We start from the raw sequence: 21,670 nt of genomic DNA, 5'->3' as shown, positions 1-21,670 counted from the left end.
ATGATCATTTCTGATCATTTTAATGAAAATACTGGCCAATATTAATTGTAGGCAGATAATATTTACTGACATTCCTGTACAAACACAAAAATCCCACTTTGTTAGAATTCTGGTTCCCAAATTTTTCATCTTCAAAATAATTGTAAAGACATGTGATTATGACTATTATGAGTCAGATGAAAATAAAATAGCTAAAAGGTTGTTTTATTATGGATAGTGAAAACATCAATAGCATAATTTCATTTTAAGGTATTTTATTTTTATTTGACTCTTTATTTTACTCTCATAACACTTAAAACGAGAATACAAGTTAAAGAAAAACTTTTAATTTTCCTTCCTTTCTGGAGATCACTTCATAACTTAGTGCTTCCTGAACCATATGGGACCAAGTGTGGGAACCACTGCAGCAGAACATTTTCACTTCATAGAGATAAAAATGAACTTAAAATTATTCTAGTTAGTGAACTAAATGTGCTCCTAAACAGAAAGAAAATGCTAAAGTAGAAAAACGAAGGCGCAACGTGAAGAATGTGTCCAAAAGAGCCAGAACATGAAGACAGGAATAAAACTATGGTGAAAAGAAAAGTGACAGAAAAATAGAAAATACTTTGATTTAGGGCAGATTCAGCTTTTTGAAGTCAATGTATATTTTTATTTGAGTTTAACATGTGAAGACATACACCTCCTCTAAGAGAGTTCTTTGATATATTTGACACTTTTGACACGCCTGAACAAAGATACTTTGATGAATTCTCTCCTTTATCAAACTCACAGAAAGGGGTCGTCGTGTTAAATAAAACAACACATTTCTACAACTATAAAAACAATGCAGTGTTCTCTACAACAAATGACAATATCCACTTTTATGAGAGATTATGTGCCGCTTATTTCTCTAACAAACCATACGAGTCCACTTGACTTTTGAAACAAACTATTCTGTTTTCATAGTTTTTTGCAAAAAGCCCAAATCTGCAGCTTTTAACCACTATGTGCTCTGTTCTACCCTCTACGTGGTGTTATTACAGCCATTTTGCTGTTCTTACATCATCTTAACATTATTCCTTGTCTTTTTATTTTCTCTGTCATCACTGGGACTCCTGAGTATGTTCTGTCTCTACATCAACGTACCACCATCTGCACTGAGATGCATCATGGAATCTGCACATTTTAGCAGTAAAACTCCTAAAACCCAAAAGATCTTTACCATTACAACGCTCGTTGTTTCTAATGCTAATTATCCAACATGCAGAGATCATTCCTTACAAAAGCAGCTTGGCATTAAACAGGCAGTGTCCTAGGAGGATAACCTGTGAGAAAATCAACACTAGTGATAAATAATCACGTTTATATTAACAAAAATACAAAGAAATACACCCTCTTCATCCGTGCCCTCTGTTCAAGACAAGATATTCCCCCGTGTTTAATTACAAGCAGTCTTTTATTGCAAAGCAGTGAAAATGAAACGCAGGATTAATTCCCATCATTTCCCCTAATTAAATGAAACAGCTCTTGTTTTAATCAAGGATAAATTAACATGATACTAGAAAACATAAAACAGTTCTAGATCCATTCATGGCTGAAACAGACTGACTGGATGAACCGTATGCATTACCACCTGTGTGCCAATTGGAAAATACAGCTATGGATCTAATGTACACGTGCTGAGAGTGATTTAAAGTATTATTACCATGATATATTGATGCCATGCACCTTCTTCTTTCTTATTCTTCTTTCATCTCCGTGATCTGTGTTCCTGTGCTGTCTACAGTGTTTTATTTCACCTGAACATCCTCCTACAAAAAATAATTTAAAAACAAGCTGCTTTTCTACATCTACAGTTACTTAGATGGTTTACTATGAAACACAATGCCTGTTTCCACAGGGTTTTTTTTTCCTTCTGAATTTATAAACAAAAAAGTGCAGTCTTTTCAGACAGATGCAGTGTGGTGTGGGAAACTGCAGAACTGTGACTGAATAAATAATCAGCTGAAATTCACTGCTAAGTATCACACGTCTGCACTTGGATAAAATGCAGGCAATTGGATCCAATGAGGAACAGTCAGAAGGAAAGATGGCATGATCCATTTCTGAATGTACAAGGGGGAGGGGGGCATGCATGCACACTTCAGTCCACACACACACACACACACACACACACACACACACACACACACACACACACACACACACACACACACACACACACACACTCAGAAGGGCCACATTAGAAAGGACATTAATAACCATACATGGCCTTCTATCGTTGATCAGTTTAGTTCAAAGCATGGCCGGTGGGACAATGTCTTTGCAGAGAAACTGGCGAGCATGATACGCTTACTGGCACACACTCACACGCTCTCTCTCTCTCACACACACACACACATACAAATAAAGCACCCACGCATGAACATAGCCATTCACATAAACACAGGCGCATGCGCCACATGTAGTAACATCCCTGCTGCTATGCCTGATACATCCAAATGTGGTAGGGAAAATTTCCATGGCAACAGCAGACAGAAGGGGTGCAGACTTCTGTGGGATGATCTCTAGAGAAAGTCTCCTTGACTTTTGATTCAAACTATTCTTTTTCACTTCATTCAGTGGTGCAGTCATGCTTTTATTTCAACCAGAATACCTGCCTCACACACACACACACACACACACACACACACACACACACACACACACACACACACACACACACACACACACACACACATACTGTAACCACAGGAGTCAGCCTTGCTTACAGATTGTCTGGCATGACAATCCATCCTGCAGTACTTGACATGCAAGACTGGCTGATCAAAATGCAAACCACTGGTTTTAACCCAGTTCTTACTCTCTAATGTTTAAACTGATTCATTTTTTTAAACTTTAGCAAGTTTATGCACAAAACTAGGCTAATTAGATTACCATGAATTGTAGTGTAGAGTCCCAGCAAATAAGGAAACACATAAATTGAACTAATGGGGAAGAAACAGAACCCGAACTGTGCTTGAGAGGAACAAATTTATCAAACTGTATTGACTGACCATAAACTAAAGGGATGAAGTCACCACATATGTCACTGTGTTTATTAGCTCTGGCCTGTGAAAGAAACATCATCCTTAAATGGTTTGTTCATTAATAATGCATCGGCTACGTTAAGGTAAAGCAAAAGTTATTCAGATAAAGACAATTAGACAATTAATGGCATGGTATGAAGCCCATTTGTGGTGTTAAAACACACATCTGTGTATGTGCTCAGAGAATGAGGTGTAATCTATATCTCCTAAGTGGCAACAGTTATTTATCTCAGCCCAGCTACTCTTTAATGGGCCTGTAGCCCTCTGGCACCACAAGGAATTACAGGATTGGAGCAATCAATACACTCTGGAAGAAATGATACACCGTGGCTGCGTATAAGGGTAACACTGCCACCATGGTGTGTCCTTTGAAACCGCTGCAGCTGCATAGCATGGAGAAAATGGCACTATTTGGTCTTAAAGCTTGACAGTAACATTCCTGCAGCACTGGACTTCTGAATGAAGATATGTTGATGTGTTGAATTTACATTGTGCCACAGCCCGCAATAAGATTTAAAGCACAAGTAAACATGGGGGGTCCCGTTCACATTTGTAACAGCATAGGTCAAGACGTAAAATTGGGGCAGTGCAGAGATCTGGGTGCGTCTAGCCTTTACAGCTGATAAACAGATAACAAGACAGAATAACAATGTCTGCCATCTTGTTTGTGTGCCATGGACTCTTACATGTCACAGTTTATACGTAATCTTGCATGTTAACAGCATGGATACCTCTCACACACCCCACTGCATAATCTTTTGTGGAAACACCTGTGATGGTGCCTCATTACCGCCACAGGCAGACCACTTATGAGTGACCAAAGGCTTCCTGATACCGTCTCCACTTTGCATCAAAGTGGCGTTATTGTTGTTTGAAACAGGTTTTTGCAACTTCATTTTGTGTGCTTTTACATTTATGCAATCTAATAAATGCATCTAGGTTTTTTGTGATAATTGTTAGCCTGGCAAGCCATCCTATATGTTTGAATGTATAGTCGGGTAGGATGCCTCCTGGACGCCTCCCTGGTAAGGTTTTCCTGGCACGTCCGACCGGGAGGAGACCTAAAGGAAGACTCAGGACACGCTGGAGGGAGTATGTTTCTCAGCAGGCCAGGAATCACCTAAGGATTCCCCTGGAAAAGCTGGCCCAAGTGGCTGGGGAGTGGGAATTCAATTGAATTCAAATCAGTTCAATTCAATTCAATTCAAAAATACTTTATTAATCCCAGAGGGAAATTGATTGCTGTAGTAGCTCAGAATAATAATAATAATCAAGTCATCAAAGAGTTATTGTATATTACAATGGCTGTTGGCAGGAAGGATCTCCAGTAGCGGTCAGTGTTGCAGCCAAACTGAAGAAGCCTCTGACTGAAGACACTCTTCCGTTGTCGGACAGTCTTGTGAAGAGAATGCTCAGGGTTGTCCATCATTTTCTTGATCCTCTGGAGAATCCTTCTTTGCATTATGTCCTCCAATGGTTCCACAGTCGTCCCCAGAACAGAACCAGCCTTTTTTATTAGGCTGTTGAGCCTTTTCAGGTCCCTGCTTCTGATGCTGCTACCCCAACAGACGAAGGCTGAAGAGATTACACTCTCAACAACAGACTTGTAGAAGATCTGCAGCATCTTGCTACAGACATTGAAGGACCTAAGCATCCTCAAGAAGTGCAGTCTGCTGTGTCCCTTCTTGTAAACGGCTTCGCTGTTCTTTCTCCAGTCCAGTCTGTTGTCCAGGTGAACTCCAAGGTATTTGTATTCCTCAACCACCTCCACTTCTTCTCCCATGATGGAAACAGTGTTTGACTCCACCCTGTTTCTTCTGAAGTCTAAAATCATCTCCTTTGTTTTGTTCACATTCAAGGTCAGATGATTGTTTCCACACCATGCCACAAAGCGCTCCACCAGCTCTCTGTACTCAGCTTCCTGTCCATCTCTGATACACCCGACAACTGCAGAGTTATCTGAGTATTTCTGTAGATGACAGGTCTCTGATTTGTACTGGAAGTCTGAGGTGTACAGGGTGAAAAGGAATGGTGAGAGTACAGTCCCCTGTGGTGCTCCAATGTTATGGGCTTGACACACAGGAGGCGACATCGCCTCTCCTCCATTCATTTTCAATGAGACATGCGCGACAAAACGATAATCGCGGGTCTCCCTCCTACTAAGTGAAAGGCAAAAAGCGTGCGTGTGAAATTTAGCGCTCGTGCACGTGTCGTGCACAGGCGACCCAGCGACGTGATCCCAGAAAGTTGAAATATTTTCAACTTTTCATCGCTGTCGCTCGGACGAGGACCAATCAACAAAAGTTTCATTCACTGACCAATGAGCGGACAGGATGCTCCGCACATCTCCGAGCAAACATGAAGAAGAAGTTGATTATTATTATGTTCATATAGTAAAATCAGAAGTAAGATTTCACATAACTCTAGCAGCACCTTGTGAAACTTCATATCTACCGCTTTATTAACTCTGAACCACTTAAATAACCTTAATTCCCTCCAACCTGACACAGCCAAACAAAACAACGGAAGTTTCGATTTCGCCATGGAACAGAACTATATCTAATTAGTAATTGCAGCCCGTTTATGATATAGATGCTAATGAAGGGTGATTTTCAATTAAATTAAATAATCATAACCGACTGGCCAGAGACTGAGTCCTAACATTACAAAACAGAAACCAGCCATTTTAACTAATCACTAAGACTTTTTTAATTGAAATGCCAAATAATGAGCTAACTGCAATAAATTATTTTTTTATTGAATTAGGAAAGCTTGTGGCAAAGATGAATCTGTGTATTTTTTTCTTTCACAATTGACCTTTTGTCTCTAGAGGCCAGACTAACAACAAACTTGGTGCTGATTAATTTTTACCTCAGTTCCTTTTGGATGGGGATGATTCTGATGAGAGAAGACTGATGAGTAAGATGAGTGAGATGATAATGAGCATCATGCTGGCGATGACAACACAAATGATGTGGGCTACGATGATTTAATTACACAGGACTGATCACTGGAAGAAAAGTAGAATCAAAAAGTGTTATTTTTTGGAACGTTTTAGTGCTAATCACACATGACTACTTCCAAGTTATCCTACATCTGATTTACTTTCTGCAGACTGGCTGACAAAATGCCAAAAACATTATTCATCCTATGTTAATTAGATAGTTGGCATGACAACTAAAAGTCTAAAATTTGACATGTAATTTTCATATTAATGCACAAATCAACAGAGGAAAAATGTTCATTTGGAGGGTTATGTTTGCTACTAAATTGTAGGAGGAATAAATCTGCATAAAAATTAAGTATAATGTGAAATCTACTTCCAAAATAAAAATTGTGGGATTCATTTTTTTTACTTCTAAAATACTTGGATTGAGAAGCCTATACATCTCAAATCAAGTGCATATGAGTAGGCTGATTAGTTCCACAGCTACCTCAGGGTAAAGTCTAAAATCTGACAATTTTTTTGTGTTTCCTTTTGGTTTGTTGCCTGTGTATAGCTTGTCTCTATGTTTTACAGGATGCACAGTCAGCAGGCCTTTTTCATGGGGGAAACACTGCATATCTAGGATCAGTCGACACAACAAAGAGACACTTTGAAGCCAAACTGACCTGCCAACCAGGAGGAACTCTCCAACCAGTCCCTGACGTCTCATAGCCATGAGGATGTTGCGAACAGTCATGCCTTCACAAAAACATGCCACTACTCTGGCCTTGGGCAGGTGTGCCCTCAGTCTCTCCAGCAGACGATCAAAGCTCTGCTCTCCAGCGTTGCTCCAGATTTTGCCTGGGGGAAAACGCATCAGACAAATACAAGTTTGTGACCTGCATGATTTATTTGTATGTCTGTTTCTTCATCTAAGGAATTGACTGTTTTTGTGGCATGTCTTTCATTTAGCTGAAGAGTCAACCACCTGACACAAACATGAAAACGAAACCTTCTCCAGAGAATAAAACCCTTGTTCTACAACAAGTCCTTTGTTACAAGATACATCTTGTTATTCAGAACGTGTTTAGTGCAGGTAATTAAAAATTGTGCATTGTTCCATTAGTGATGACAACAATAGGGAATAAATGACTAAAACCTACCTTCAGCATAAGGAGAACCTCTTATGCTAAAACAGTGTTTGAGGAGGGTTAAAATGCAGGAAGTTGTGTTTATAACTGAAGAAAAAATGAAACACTTTGCTAATTAAATTTTATGTTGTGATCAAGTATTTTCCCCCTTACATTTTTATTGTGTTTGACATAATTGTTTCAGATCAGCATTTTCATTATGAGACTAAAATAACCTGAGTAAATACAAAATCCAGTTTTAAAATAATTATTTTATTTATTAAGGTAAAAAAACAAACCTGGTACTATGTAAAATGTGATTGATCTCCTGTAGAAATAAAAAATCACTTCAGTAGACATGAAGTAGCTCTCAAATAGCAACACATCGCACCTTTTTCTAAAAAAGGAAAGAAGAAAAGAGGATCCAAAACAAATCTAAAAGCTTTGTGGGACTCACTTGGTGAAGATTGAGGTCAGAGGTGAACACTTTTAAGAAAGACTGAATTGAGAGTTTTCTGGACAAATTACAATTTCAACTTGATTCACAGTTTTCATCAAATTTAGCTTCAGCACAATGTTCTCAATGTACAGTACCACTTACACACAGGACACGGCGGGTTGCCTGGACGGTTTTCTCAAAAAAGCACTAATCTAACACTATGGACTATCAAATTTTACATGTGCTCTTTGCTTTACTGTAACTAATCTAATACTATGGACTAACAAATTTTATATGTGCTCTTTGCTTTACCGTAACTAATCTAATACTATGGACTAACAAATTTTACATGTGCTCTTTGCTTTACCGTAATATCAGTTGCAGAAAAGCGGGCGAATCCACAGTTGAAACAGGCTGCATGTTCTCAACAACAAACCGTGTGATGGCCTTGTTTATCTCTCCTTGGCTAACACTAACAGTCTTGTTAAAATCTAACCATTGCTGTTTGGTTGGCGGGGTATGGCTAGCTTTGCGAGTGGAGGTTAGCATCCGGCTTCTCAACTAGCTTTGTGGAAGCATGTCATTTCTGGAGGTGCTTTGACAAATTGGAGTTGCTGTTTGCTGCTGTAGAAAGGATTTTTGATCCAGAAAGACATAGGTTGCACTTGACAAGAATATTCTTCTCTTTGAGCTCAATTAATGTGAAATAGTGAGCATATTTCCATGAGGAGAAACTCGGTTTGCTCCTGCTTTAATCCGCCATGACTGCGAGGTCTCCAAATCAAACACTCCCGCAAGGCATCGCCGCTGTAAACAGGAAGTAGCACACAGCTAACTTTTTTTGCCAAACTCTATGAAGTTAGCTAGTAACGGACAAACGCACCATAGTGTGACGATAACGGAGTTACTGTATTTAAAAACTAACGCATATGAGTATTAGTTACTGACAAATGTAACGGAGTTACAGTAACGCGTTATTAGTAACGTGTTACTGCACAACACTGACCGTAACTCCACAAATATTTGTACCATCAGAAAAAAATCTGACATTTCTTTAAAGGTGTGGAACGGCAGGAATTTGGACACTTATTTTCCGATAACTGGACATCTAGCCTTGGGTCACAGTAACGCGACTCTACCACTGACTCTGTTTGCTTTGCAACATTAATGTTTTACCTCCATAAATAACACAAGCCTGGAGGAGTTCTGTCATGTGGTGGAGCTACTAATGCTAATGGTTAGCGTCTGCTAGCCAAGATGTTCTCTGCTGTTTCCTGGATACTAAACCAACAACAGCCTTCTTGTGAGCCAAGATGGGTGAGTCCGTGAATGTTCAGTGACAGTGTGAGGCGGATATTTCAGGATTTTCAAATCTTAGAGTTTCACCGTCAATTTCTGTCAGAAGCTAATGCAGGAGATAGGTGTAGGAGACTATTTTCATGTTCACCCTTCGTTAAAAATTCGGAGTGAACGATTATAACCAGACACCATCATATAAAAATGTTTTTTTCAGTGTTCCACACCTTAAAAGAGGAGGATTTGTGCTTTCCACATAGTGTTATTGTGATAAATCTCTTTCCACTGTTGCAGGAAGATGGTTAAATCAGCCTCTCCATCTCACAGCCACCAACGGTGCTGAATTAGGGACAGCAAATGATCAACAGCAACAGAAGACCACAGCCATAAATTATACCAGCCTTAAGAGCAGCGCCACGAAAACAAAGTGTCCAGAAAACAACCAAATGTGTCACTAAATCCACTCAAGCAATGGTTTCAGTTTTGCAAACCAAACAACTTCCCCATCCCTCGTCGGCTCTTGGTTCTACCATCGTAACATCTTTGGTGTGAAATAGTAGACACTAGATCCTGGGTCAGTCAGGAGTGCTGCCAAAAACTGCAGCTTTGACGAACACATGATTGTGCTGTCTGAAATTGCAATTTTGATCAGAAAATGATAGAAGGTTCAGCCCTTGTCAGAGGTCATGACGAGACGAGACAAAAATGGCCTCCATGAGTTTCAAGTCCAAAACCTATACTGATCAAAAAGAAAACAAAAGCCCATTTTATTTGGACATTTGGCCTGATGAGAATAAAGCAAATTTACTTTGGAGGGGGTATGTCTTACTGTTTTCATAAAAAGAAAATCATGAGGCATCACATCACAGGCATGGTGGTGGGGGTGTGATGGTTTGGGGTTGCTTTGCTGCTTCAGAACCTGGACAATCTGCTGTAATTGGTGGAACCCTGAATTCTGCTCTCTAACAGAAAAACCCTAAATGAGAGTGTTTCTCCTTTGACCCTAAACAGCCGTGCTGGAAACCCCTCCAATGTGGCAGCATTAAACATTTCTGTTACAATGAGTGATACAAAATAGACTCATTACCAGTTTTCACAAATGCTTGTTTGCAGTTGTTACAGCTGTGGGTATTAGGTTTAAAGATCAGTTGTGTTTTCACATACCGTAAATCCTCTAATACAGGCCGGTATTCAATTAAAGGCCGGGTCTCCAATTTTGGCCGGTGTCGGAGTCAACGGAGGTAAATAATGGCCGGTCTCTTATTGTGGCCGGGTGGAATGTGGTAACAAGCAACTATGAGCGTCCCAGCGGCAGGGTTATAGTCCCCAAATCAACCAGCAGGAGGCAGTAGAGGTTCACGCAGACCTTTTCTTGAGCTTTTTCTTCAACGCTTTGTAACGCTACAGACACGATACTCTATCACGCTCCTACCACACAGAGTCACGGTGTCAGTTAACCATGCTAATTCAACCCCTCCACAGAACACACATCACCTTCCCTGTGGCTTACATAACACTCACACAACACGCAAATCAGCACATAGGAACCAGCAGAACGATAGGAAACACATATAACACAATACCCAGAATGCACCTGGCTCACAACCCCAGCCAGGTCATTACACTATCAAGTTCAAAGAGAACGTGCTGATTATGCTGCAGAACACTCTGGAGAGCAGCAGTAGGGGGTGTATGTACTAGTCAACTTCACTATACAGTAATCCCTCGCTACTTCGCGGATCGTTCATCACGGATTCGCTGCTTCGCGGATTTTTTTCTTTGGAGCATTTTTCAGGGGGAATTCGCAGATTCGCAGTATTTTTCACTGATTCGCGGTATTTTTCTATGCGAAATATCAAGAAATTCTTGTTTTTTTCATCAATTTCATCATAAAATGCACTTTTTGTAATAAAACAAAAAAAAACAAGTAAAAAAATTTTTTTCTTGAGTTTTACCCACAAAAAGAGAATGTGATCATACGATAATTCAATAGGGAGCGTGGTTTCACAGACGCGGAAGTGATAGCGTCGGTGAAACGCCGGCTGATCTAGGAAACCCCCGAGCGTTCAAGCGTCAACGAAGTGACACGGAAATGCCGGGCTTTCCAGAAGTAAGTAACATAACTTACTATGAGCTGATAGTTCGTTGGATTGATCGGTAGGTTGGAAACTCTGATCATGAATCTGAAGAAACGATGACTGAGTGGTGAGCTGGAAAGGCGACTTCTGTTTATAGCCGCAGTTTGTGACGTAGGTGCAACGTGGAGGGAATCCCCGCGAGGGGCATGCTGGGAGTCCCTACTTCGCGGATTTTCACCTATCGCGGCCAGGTCTGGAACACATCTACCGCGATAAACGAGGGATTACTGTAGTGACTTTTTATGCCTGTCGTCGACTAGTCGCTGTCACGTGATAATGACCAGCAAGATGCAGCCCTCGGAAAAGACAGCAGCCTGCTGTCAGCAGGTGACAAGCTCCTGCGCTCGGGGGGGGGGGGGGGGGGGGGGGGGGGGGGCAACGCGCTGTGCCAGACCGTAGGTACTGACCCGCGATCGTTCATGTCGGTTCATTTCCTTTAATGTTTTCTGTCTTTTATTTGCGCCTGATGTGTATCGCTGCTGTGGAGCGGGGCGCATCAACTTGTCCTCCGATGCACAGATCACTGATGCGGCCGGCAAGCAGGCAGTGCTCCGCTGTTTTCGCGGTTGGTAGATCTGCCTCCTGAGCACGGCCACAGTAACAATCAGGTGTCGCCACCTCAAAAACTAATTTAACACGCGATCGTTCATGTCAGTTCATTTCCTTTAATGTTTTCTGTCTTTTATTTGCGCCTGATGCGTTTCGCTGCATGCTGTGGAGCGGGGCGCTGCGCGCATCACCTTGTCCTCCGACGCACTGATCACTGATACGGCCGCCAAACAGCGAGCGCTCCGCTGTTTCTGCGGTCGGTAGATCTTTTAGAACTGCAGTTCAAAGGTAACTCATGAGGTGAATATATATGAACCCAGGTAGCAGTTTTTCTTTAGGATTGAGAGGAGATGCAGGAAGATAATAAACAGACAGGACAGAAAAATAGTCAAATAAAAACAAGTTAGTTTTTGTACCTGCTGTTGCAACAAACAGACACCATTGAAGGTCATCAGAAGTGAGGAACAGAAAATGAAATAATTATTTTAATGTTTAGAGCAGCAGGAACTCCGAGAGGCTGCAGGCACATCAGTGAGTTTGCGGCCGCTGCGCAGGGGGAGGGGGGAGAGGGCTGAAGCAGGGGGAGGGGGGAGATGGCTGAAGCAAAAACTACCGTTGTTAAAAGAAATGTTTAACTTTGAAAATGTGGGCGCAATTTTAATTGTCAAAAACTCCAGCGAACCATTAGTTCATTTTGCTCAATTAGAAATAGAGGCCTGCCTCTAATACTGGCCCTTCTTCCAATAAAGGCCTGGAGCTTGATGAGCTTGAGTCAAATACAGGCCCGGGCCTGTATTAGAGGATTTACGGTAGGTCCTGGTTGGTTTGGATAGATTTGTTCTCCTAATAAATGAAATCATCATTAAAAACTGCCTTTTGTATTTACTCAGATAATTTTTGACTTATGTTGAAATTTGTTTGGTAATCTGAAACATTTTGGTGTGACAAACAGAAGTAATCTGTAAGAGGGGGTGTGATCTGAATTCACAGTTCTGTATAAAAATGACAAGTGTAGGTGAATTTGCTGTGGTGACCATCCTTACCTGAGTGGGCGATACAGATGCCCTCCTTGGCTGCCATGTCTTTAAAAGCCTCCATTCCACTTTCCCCATAGTTGCCTGGAAAAGCACAGAAATGTCACAAGTGGGTAGATTTGAATCACTTCAGTATTCTGGAGAAACTACTTTAAAAACTGTTCAAAGAAATAGTATCGGATGACTAGAGATGTTAGAAAATGACAAATTTAGAAATAAAATAAATACTCTTGCTCAAAATGACAAAGATTTAAAAACCCAATGCCATCTCCATTTCAAAGATATGCCCACTGAGCTAACGTGTGCTTCTGGGCCACCCATAGCAGCAGAAATCGATGTCAGAGAAAGCATATCCCCACCGTGGCCCTCCTTTCTTTGCCAGAGAAAGTGGGTGACCTGAAATCTATGCTAATGAGGGGTTGTGCACACTGGCAGAGACTATGATAGGATTCCCCTTTCAAATATTTCATTCACTCCACTTTCATCCTCTTCAGTCCTTTGCCTTCATTAAAATACATAAAGGATCTTTTCTATGTTTTTAAATATCGGATGTATTTACGGTCCGTAATCCGCTGCCAAACCACACTCTGACTTCTACCACTGAGCTTTGCTCTAAACTAGACGATGAGAAAACAGACCAGGAAAAAGATGAGAGATAAAGAATGGAGATGACAAAAGTGTGTGTGCGTGTGTGTGTGTGTGTGTGTGTGTGTGTGTGTGTGTGTGTGTGTGTGTGTGTGTGTGTGTGTGTGTGTGCATGCGTGCGTGCGTGCGTGTGTGTGGACTGAAGTGTAAAGTCCTGTAATTAGTGTCTCAGTGAGAGAAGTGGGAGACAGATGGTCTAGGCCATACCTCCCCTGTGCACTTTCAAACACAGACATGCCCACATACACAGTTTCACTGGCACAATTATCATAATCTATAAAGCTGGTAACCTACATCACTCTGAACTCAGCTGTGATTCTTTCAGCGAGCATGTGTCTTTGTCCCTCTGTCTCAAAAACACACACGCTGTCCTCTGTTACACACATTACTAGCACACTGTCCCACAAACACATTTCTGTCCTCTTTCCTTCCAGACACCCCTTGCCCCAGTTCCTCAAAACACACACACACACACACACACACACACACACACACACACACACACACACACACACACACCTACATTCATCCGTCTGAGGAAGGGTACAAGCAAACAGTGTGAGTCCACCTGTCTGATCTTAAAAGCTGCTCGATCCTAAACGTTTAACCCATGTCTTTCATTACATCATGAAAACATTACAGTGAGCTGAAGAGAAGATGCATGCAGCAGAATGGAGACATGAGTTTATTGTGGGGCAGCAGTAGCTCAGTAGGTAGAGTGAGTTGTTGGATCCATCTAGGCTCCCCGCAGAGAATGCTGTGGTTGTGTCCTTGGGCAAGACACCTACCCCACATCGCCTGTGGTGGTCGGAGGGATCGGTGGCGCGAGCTGTTCGAGAGCCTTGCTCACATCAGTGCACCCCAGGGCAGCTGTGGCTACATTGTAGCTCATCATCACCAGTCTGTGAATGGGTGAATGACTGATTGTGTTGTAAAGTGTCTTGGGGAGGTGTAAACCCTAGAAGGCACTATACAAATACAATTTATCATTAAAGTGATTATGTGCATTTTCCCTGGAAATAGGGGGCAGCACATGCCTACATCAGTGCAAGCAAGCCATATTTTTGTGTGTAAGACCTTACCAACGGAGGGCCACTAAGGTCGCATATCCCTGGGAGTGCAACCTCTAGCAAAACGACAAGCACATCAGACTCTCTTTCATCACTGGCAACGAGCAAAGAGGTACATGTGTAAAACAACGTTTATGAATGGTGAAAGTTTTGTAACCACTTGTTACAAATCAGTGAATTAATTTTGTCCTCACAGGCTCCTGTAGAAGGAAGCATTGTGTCTAACAAGGCGTCGCTCAGAGACTTAGACCCGCTCCCTTGTATTTTAGAACCGATTTTATTGTTATATGTTATGAAGCTGCCAATATTTTTCAACAACTGGGCATCATTTAAATGATTTTCAACAACATTTTGATGGATGTTTTCAGAGATTAACGATAAAAACGACATATTGTCCCTTTAAATAATTTTTGCTGCATGTGCAGTTAAATTTTCTTTAATGACAAAAATATACAAAATAAATCAATGCTCATTTAGACAAAACAGTCTTTAATGTCTCAAATTGATCTGAGTCAAAAACTCACCTTCCTGTTCATTTTTCTTGTGTTCATGTTCAATATAAATGAAGCTGAGAAACATCCAATATGGCGCTTAAGTTCATTTATCTCAGTCATTTACCATAAGCGGTGAAACTAATATATGAGATTGACTCATTACATGCAAAGCCAGGCATTTCAAGGCTTTATTTGCTACTACACCTCCACACCCAGGCACAGCCATCTATATTTTCTGTCTCTATCCCTAAACTCCTATAACTCTTGTCAGTAATCAATGACAAAGCATCTTTGAGACACTGACCTTCATTCCCTCTCTCTGTCTCCTTTTCCTGTTACTCATCTTGTCAAAGCTTGACTCAGAAAAATAAATGTTGTAAACGTTTTTATTGTATTAAGTAAAGAGACCTCTCCTGTCTCCCATTCTGCTTGACCTTTCTTGCTCACTTATCTTTTTCCAATTCTCTTCAAATCCAGCGTCACGACTGCTGCAGTGCCGGGGAAAAAAACATCCGCTTTCAAACATAAACAAGGACAAATCTACTCGCTTGTGTCTGAGTCAGTATTTATCTAAAACACAAATAACTGATATTAGTGACACAATAAAAATTAAGTAATTTGTTATGGTTTTTGGGAGTTATTTTTTTGACAGATGAACTCTGTGTGCCATACCCTACTTAAATATAATCATTCTGACGTTACAGTAAGAGTGATAGTCTGTGTAGCCTGAAGGCTTCATCATCCTATATGACCTAAATAAATGGACCTGTGAAGGTGTGGATGTGAACTCGCCTCATGCAACTAGCAAACTGTGCCCCCTTTGTCAACATAGTTCACTTTACACCGCTTTCATGTGGACTGCCATGCTGTCCACTGTCTTTCGCATTGCCATGGTGTGTTTCTCTCCTCCTGATCATCCAAATGCGACAGAAGGGGAGACAACGTCGGAGGAACCAGCATCAATAAAAATGAACAATAAAAAGAAAAGGGATGAGAAAAAAGTGAAATAGACAAAAAGAGCTCAAGGGAAGAGGGAGAGGTGGAACAAAGGTTGGCATCTTGGTATTAACGCAGAAATCCAGCAGTTTTTGTCAGAGGACAACATCTAAAGGTGGGGGGGAAGTATTGCACCTTTAAGCCACTCCCCCTACTCCCATTACAGCTGTTATGCCTCTTGTTTGAGAGCGTTCACCTCTAGTCGGGCAACAGAGCTAAAGCACAGTGTTTAACAACTACAGCTCAGAGGTCGAGTGGTATGAGTCTCTGCCTTCGGAGACTGTGGGTTCAAATCCACAGTTGAGTCATAAGGGGGTCGATTAGAGGGTTAAGCCACCAAACAGCTCCTGAACGCGGCTGTGTCTGCAGCTCACCACTCCCCTAGGGGATGGGTCAAATGAGAACAGATTTGTGGATCTTGAAGTTCCACAGGAGCTTGGCTCTCTCGTTCTCTACCACCTTGGGGGTGTTACCCACTTTGACCTAGGGGCAAGTTTGCTTTCCCGGCCAGCATCTTACACCCTGCAGGTATGTGGTGGATTGTCTCAGGGGCCTCTGCATGGCCTACACCTCGGGTCTTGTCTGGTGTGGTAGATCTTGGCCTCTGTTGCTCTGGTGTTCAGGGCGTGTTCCTATGCAGCCATGATGAATTCGTCTGTGCTGTCCATCAGACCAGCTCTTTCAAGCCATATAGCATTTCTTGATATAAACGTCTTCAGTTATCCGTCAGTGGTACATCCCATGTAGGGGTTTGTCCTCCCACAATGGTATTTCCAGAACCTCCTCCTCCATTTGAGTATGTCATCTGTTGGGGCCTTGTCCTTGATGTAATTAGGGATCTGGGATGTTTCATCTTGGATCGTCACTCTTATCCTCAGCCTCCTTCTTTACAGCTAGTGTCGTCTCAGGGTGTTGGATCTGGGATGGAACCCTCCATGCATGGTTAGGAGATTCTGTGGTCTGCATTTCTTTCTTTGGCCAGGTTATTATTTCAGCAGGATATCTGCTTACTGGCAGGGTGTAGGCGTTTATTGCCCGGATCTTGTTTTTGCCATTGACTTGACTTCTTAGGACAAGCTTTACTTGTTGTAGTTATTTAGCTGTGGCTCCTTTCCTTGTGGCTTAATCGAGGTTGCCATTTGCTTGTAGAATAAGGTACTTATAGCCATGGGCATCGCACCCTTGAAGAAGAAGAAGAAGAAGAAGAAGAAGAAGAAGAAGAAGAAGAAGAAGAATATTATGATCCTGCCATGCCCTGACCTCCATGCACCATCACTCACCTCATCAACCTTCATGCCACACACCTGCCTCACCAGCTATATATTCCTCAGTCAACCACCAGCACTCAGTCAGATTACTAAACGCTTCTGTTAGTAAATCTTCCAGCCATTTCCATCCTACCCACTCATAGCCTCCTGACCTCATTTCCATGGCTGACCCTTGCCAATAACACTGCCTGCCTCCGCGACCCTCGCCTGTACACCTACTCGGGTATATATATATATATATATATATATATATATATATATATATATATATATATATATATATATATATATATATATATATATATATATATATATATATACACACACACACACACACACACACACACACACACATATATATCAGAGAAATCTCAACACTCACACTTATAAAAAAGCTTGTCACGCCCCTGCGTGTAGCTGTCCTCAATGTCTGCTAATATTCCTTCTGTGAATGAAACTAGAGGCTGACCAAAATATCAGCCAGCCGAAACGTACAAGATACCAGCTCAGATGTTGTACAGCAAAAACAAGGTCTGCATCAGGTGAACACTGAAACAAGATAAAAATGGGATGCAAGAATCTGGCTCTGTTGGAATGCCACTAGAGTAACCAGCGGGGTCATACCTACTCTGATGCAGAGCTGGTCCTCAAATGCTCACAGATCCTCTGTGATTGACATCTGTACGTAGGGGTTTAACTCTATTGGCTAATGCTGAACAGCCGTCAATTGAAATTGCATGAGGCTCTATGGAATGACCGAGTTAGCAAATATATATATATAAAGTGATGTATTGCATACAATATTTCACAGTAAAGAGTAAAAAATCATACATAATTCCAGAAAGAGGAAAAACTCTGAATTGCTGCTTAAATGAAGGATTGATCAGTTGCTGTTTTGCAGCGTTGTCGTCGGGAGACACTTGTCAAATTTTAGATCAATAAAACCCGCTGAGCTGACATGAATTGAGCTGAACAGAGTAATAGTAACAAAGCAAGGCGGCAGCCAGCAGTGGAAAAGTGAGACAAAAAACTGTGGATTCTATGTGATGTAGGTGATTATGTGTATAAATAATTATTAGTTTGTTTTATGACCAGACTAATAATAGGATGTGATCAAAAACTGAAACTAAATACTCACACACTTACAGATGCACATTAAAGCTGCTACAAAACTGTAATTTTAAACTTAGTGCTCTCACCTGTAAAATACAACATCCAATGCCACAGGAGCAAAATTGACAAATAACAGACATAAAAGACTTAAGTGAGCAGGATTTTAGATGCATTGTTCTCCAAACAGTTTTTCCTTCAGACAAATGAAAACAGAGTTAGAAAATTAAAGGTTGCCTGTAAAACTTTACTGCTATATTATTTGGTTGCAAACAATAAAAAACAACTTTTGTTTTATCTGAAAGGACACATTTTACATGATGAAGTAATTCTTTAGGAGACTACATTTTTTAACATTGGGTTCAATTAAATGCAAAACTTTTTATTACTTTCTTTTGAAAAAGTAAAGCAGCTGTGAAAGGCTTTGCTTTAAGTTCATTAACGTAGAATCCATTAGTAGATGGATTAGCAGATAAAATGATAAAATAATAAGAAAATTATTTAATAAGAAGAAAGTATTGAATTTGCACCTTAACTGATTGTTATGTTTGGTGCAGACTTGTGACGAAGTTTCAACCTTGGGAAAATTGTTCCCATGAGGCAAGCAAGTGCTAAAAATGTAAAAGGTTTTTTTTTTTTTATAATTTTACTATTTTAGATTACAAATAAGTACGGTTCTCTTTCTTAACATTCGTTTCGATGTCTCACTATGGGATACGCCACTCCGCGGATTCCTCAGAAGCACTTATCTCAATACGCCAATCCTGATTGGCCAGTGACCGTGACGTACGCGTCACCTGCTACTATAAGTAGCAAGCGTCCCAACGCACGCACCATTCAATCACCTCTTCTCGCTTCGGTGGTCGCTTATCTCTAAGGTAAGTTAACTCAACTGTTCACAGACGGAGCCAGCTAATATTCTCTCCGTCGCCGAACGTTAACTTACCGTCCTGTCCTGACCTTCACCATAGGTTCGGGGCATAACGAGCAGCTTCACACTCCAGTGCATCTGTTCGTTCTCTTGCTAACACACCAGTTAGCCAGCATGGAAGCCGCTCCTCCCACCAGAGGAGTCGACGGCGCAGGAGCTCGCCTCTGTACCTGTGGGAACAAAATCTCAAGCAAAGACCCGCACAAGGTCTGCTCGAGCTGCCTCGGGCTGGAACACGCCCAGCTGGCATTGGAAGTCCCCGGGTCATGTGAGAGCTGCGCTTGCTTCACCCTGAAGAGCCTTCGCCGGCGGCTAGCGCGCCAAGCTAGCCTGTCGGGGAAGGACCCTTGCCTGCCGGCCCCTGGGCCACCGCCTGGGGACGCCAGCGAACATGTCCTCCCGGAGCCGGAACCGTGTGCCGAACTCAGCTGGGGCTCACAGCTCGAACCGGCCGGTCCGAGCCACCCCGTCGAGGACGTGTTGGAGTTGGACTACGGAGACGACGAGGACACCTCGGAACTCCTCATTTCAGAGGAGGATGAGGATGACGACGTTTTTCTCCCCATCGCTCAGGCCTCCATGCCTAGCTTTCCGTCCTCTCCCAGGGATGGAGCGGCTTCTCCGGCCGCCCACCTGGACATGCAGTCAGTCTGCCGACGCGCTGCGACCAGGCTCAACATCCCTTGGCCCACCGTGGTCACTGAGGCTGTCAGATCCAGCTACGAGGGAAAGAAGCTGCCTCAGGCCACAAGGGCGGCAAAGCCTCTCCTTCCCGCCTTCCCGGAGCTTCTCCAAGAAGTGAGGTCCTCCTGGGACAAACACCCTTTCAGCTCCAGGTCTTCTGTCCAAGGAGCCTCCTCGCTGGACTTCGAGGGGATGGAGAAGGCTGGCATGCTTCGCATGCCGCCAATGGAACCGCTGGTTGCAGCACACCTGCACCCACGGCTCTCGGCAACTTCCTCCAGGCCTCCCGCTCTCCCTGCGAAGGCGGACCGCTTCCAGTCGGCGCTGAACGAGAGGGCGTACAAGGCTGCCGCCATCTCGGTCCGAGCTTTGAACGCCTCCTCCATGCTCTCGGCGTACCAAGCCGAGCTCTGTGAGGACATGAATACGAAGCTGGACCCGGAGGTGTGGGAGGAAATCACCGTACTGACCGGCATCTGCCTGCGTGTGCAGCGCTGCGCGGTCCAGGCTACGGCTAAAGCTATGGGCATGATGGTGCTTCAAGAATGTGCACGATGGCTGAACCTCACCAGCCTCTCTGATAGAGAGAAGGAGGACATTTTGGACATGCCAATCGTGCCTGAAGGCATTTTTGGCTCTGCCCTGGCATCAATGCAGCAACGGTGTGAGGCCAAAAAGAAAGAGGATGAAGCCCTTCATCTCTGCCTTCCCCGTAAGCCCTCACCGGCGCTGCCGGCTCGGCCGAACCTTCCTCAGGCAGCTGCCAGAGCCCAGCCTCAGTTCCGGATCCCAAAGCGCCCGAAGCCTCAAGCTGTCCAACCAGCTCCTTCGGGCTCAGCGCTTCGACCAGTTTGGCCTCAGAGATCCGGCAACCAAGCCGCTCCGCCGTCGGGACAACCCACCCGACCCGGCGGTCAGCAGGTGAGGAAGAAGAAGAGGGCAGCCTGACGGAGTTCTTTCCCTCCCGACGCTGCAGCTGGCAGTTCCCCGTTCGCCAGCTCCTCCTGTTCGATGTTGCCATGGTGCCTTCTCCCCCCCTCACGGAACCCCTCCGGCAGAGTCCCCGAGCGGTCCAGGGTGGGGCCAGGACGTGCAGCCGGCTGTGCCGGCTCAAAACACACGTCACAAGCACTCACACTGTTTTTTACAAACATGTCACGCTCAAGGAGCATTAAAACGTTCGCTGACGCATCCAGACGAAATGTCAAGGGCGCAGCAAAAATCAATAAAAATGTTACCCATGAGCGGAACCAGGCGGGGGCGGCCCCTGGCGGACTTACCCGCCAGCCACGGGTCGTCCCCGTACGCCTGGGCCGTCAAAGCACAAAGCCCCCGCGCATGCGCAGTGGTTGCCACGAGCACCGCTGCCCCACAACCTCTGGAGGGAGCTGCTGCTCCGTGTGTCACGGCTGTGTCACCGCTCTCCACTCACATGGAGGAATGGACAGCGGTTTCTGCTTCACGTTGGGTGCTGAGAACTATTTCGAGAGGTTACAGGCTCCAATTCGCCTCAGTTCCTCCTCGATTCTCCGGCGTAGTGTTCTCCCACGCCCAGGGGACGTCAGCTCACATCCTTCAGGGAGAAATCTCCTCCCTGCTGGAGAAGGGAGCGATATGCATTGTGCCTCCCAATCGGTCTCAGAGCGGTTTCTACTCCAGGTACTTCCTGGTCCCGAAACGGGGAGGGACCGGGATTCGCCCGATCCTGGATCTGAGGGCCCTGAACCGATGCCTCAGAAAGTACAGATTCAAAATGCTCACGCTCTCATCCCTTTTGCGTCTGATTCACCAGAACGACTGGTTCACCTCAATCGACCTGAGGGATGCATACTTTCATATTCCCGTGTACCCTCCACACAGGAAATTTCTGAGGTTTGCCTTTCAGGGAG

General features: G+C 43.4%; 1 protein-coding gene across 2 annotated transcripts in view; it reads right to left on the bottom strand.

The window, feature by feature from the left end:
* grm5b (glutamate receptor, metabotropic 5b) overlaps window positions 1-21,670 on the bottom strand; it is a 94,605-nt gene that overhangs the window by 51,770 nt on the left and 21,165 nt on the right. For both annotated transcript variants that reach the window (XM_070543506.1, XM_054742749.2), the window contains exons 5-6: window positions 12,593-12,667; window positions 6,684-6,858 (exon numbers count right to left, since the gene is read on the bottom strand). In XM_070543506.1, coding sequence (XP_070399607.1) covers window positions 6,684-6,858; window positions 12,593-12,667 — 250 coding nt within the window. The remainder of the gene's footprint in view (window positions 1-6,683; window positions 6,859-12,592; window positions 12,668-21,670) is intronic.

This window comes from Nothobranchius furzeri, chromosome 13 (genome assembly GCF_043380555.1).
Source record: "Nothobranchius furzeri strain GRZ-AD chromosome 13, NfurGRZ-RIMD1, whole genome shotgun sequence".
Taxonomy (NCBI): Eukaryota; Metazoa; Chordata; class Actinopteri; order Cyprinodontiformes; family Nothobranchiidae; genus Nothobranchius; species Nothobranchius furzeri.
The sequence above is the reverse complement of the archived record's forward strand: the minus strand, read 5'-3'. Positions and strand labels throughout refer to the sequence as shown.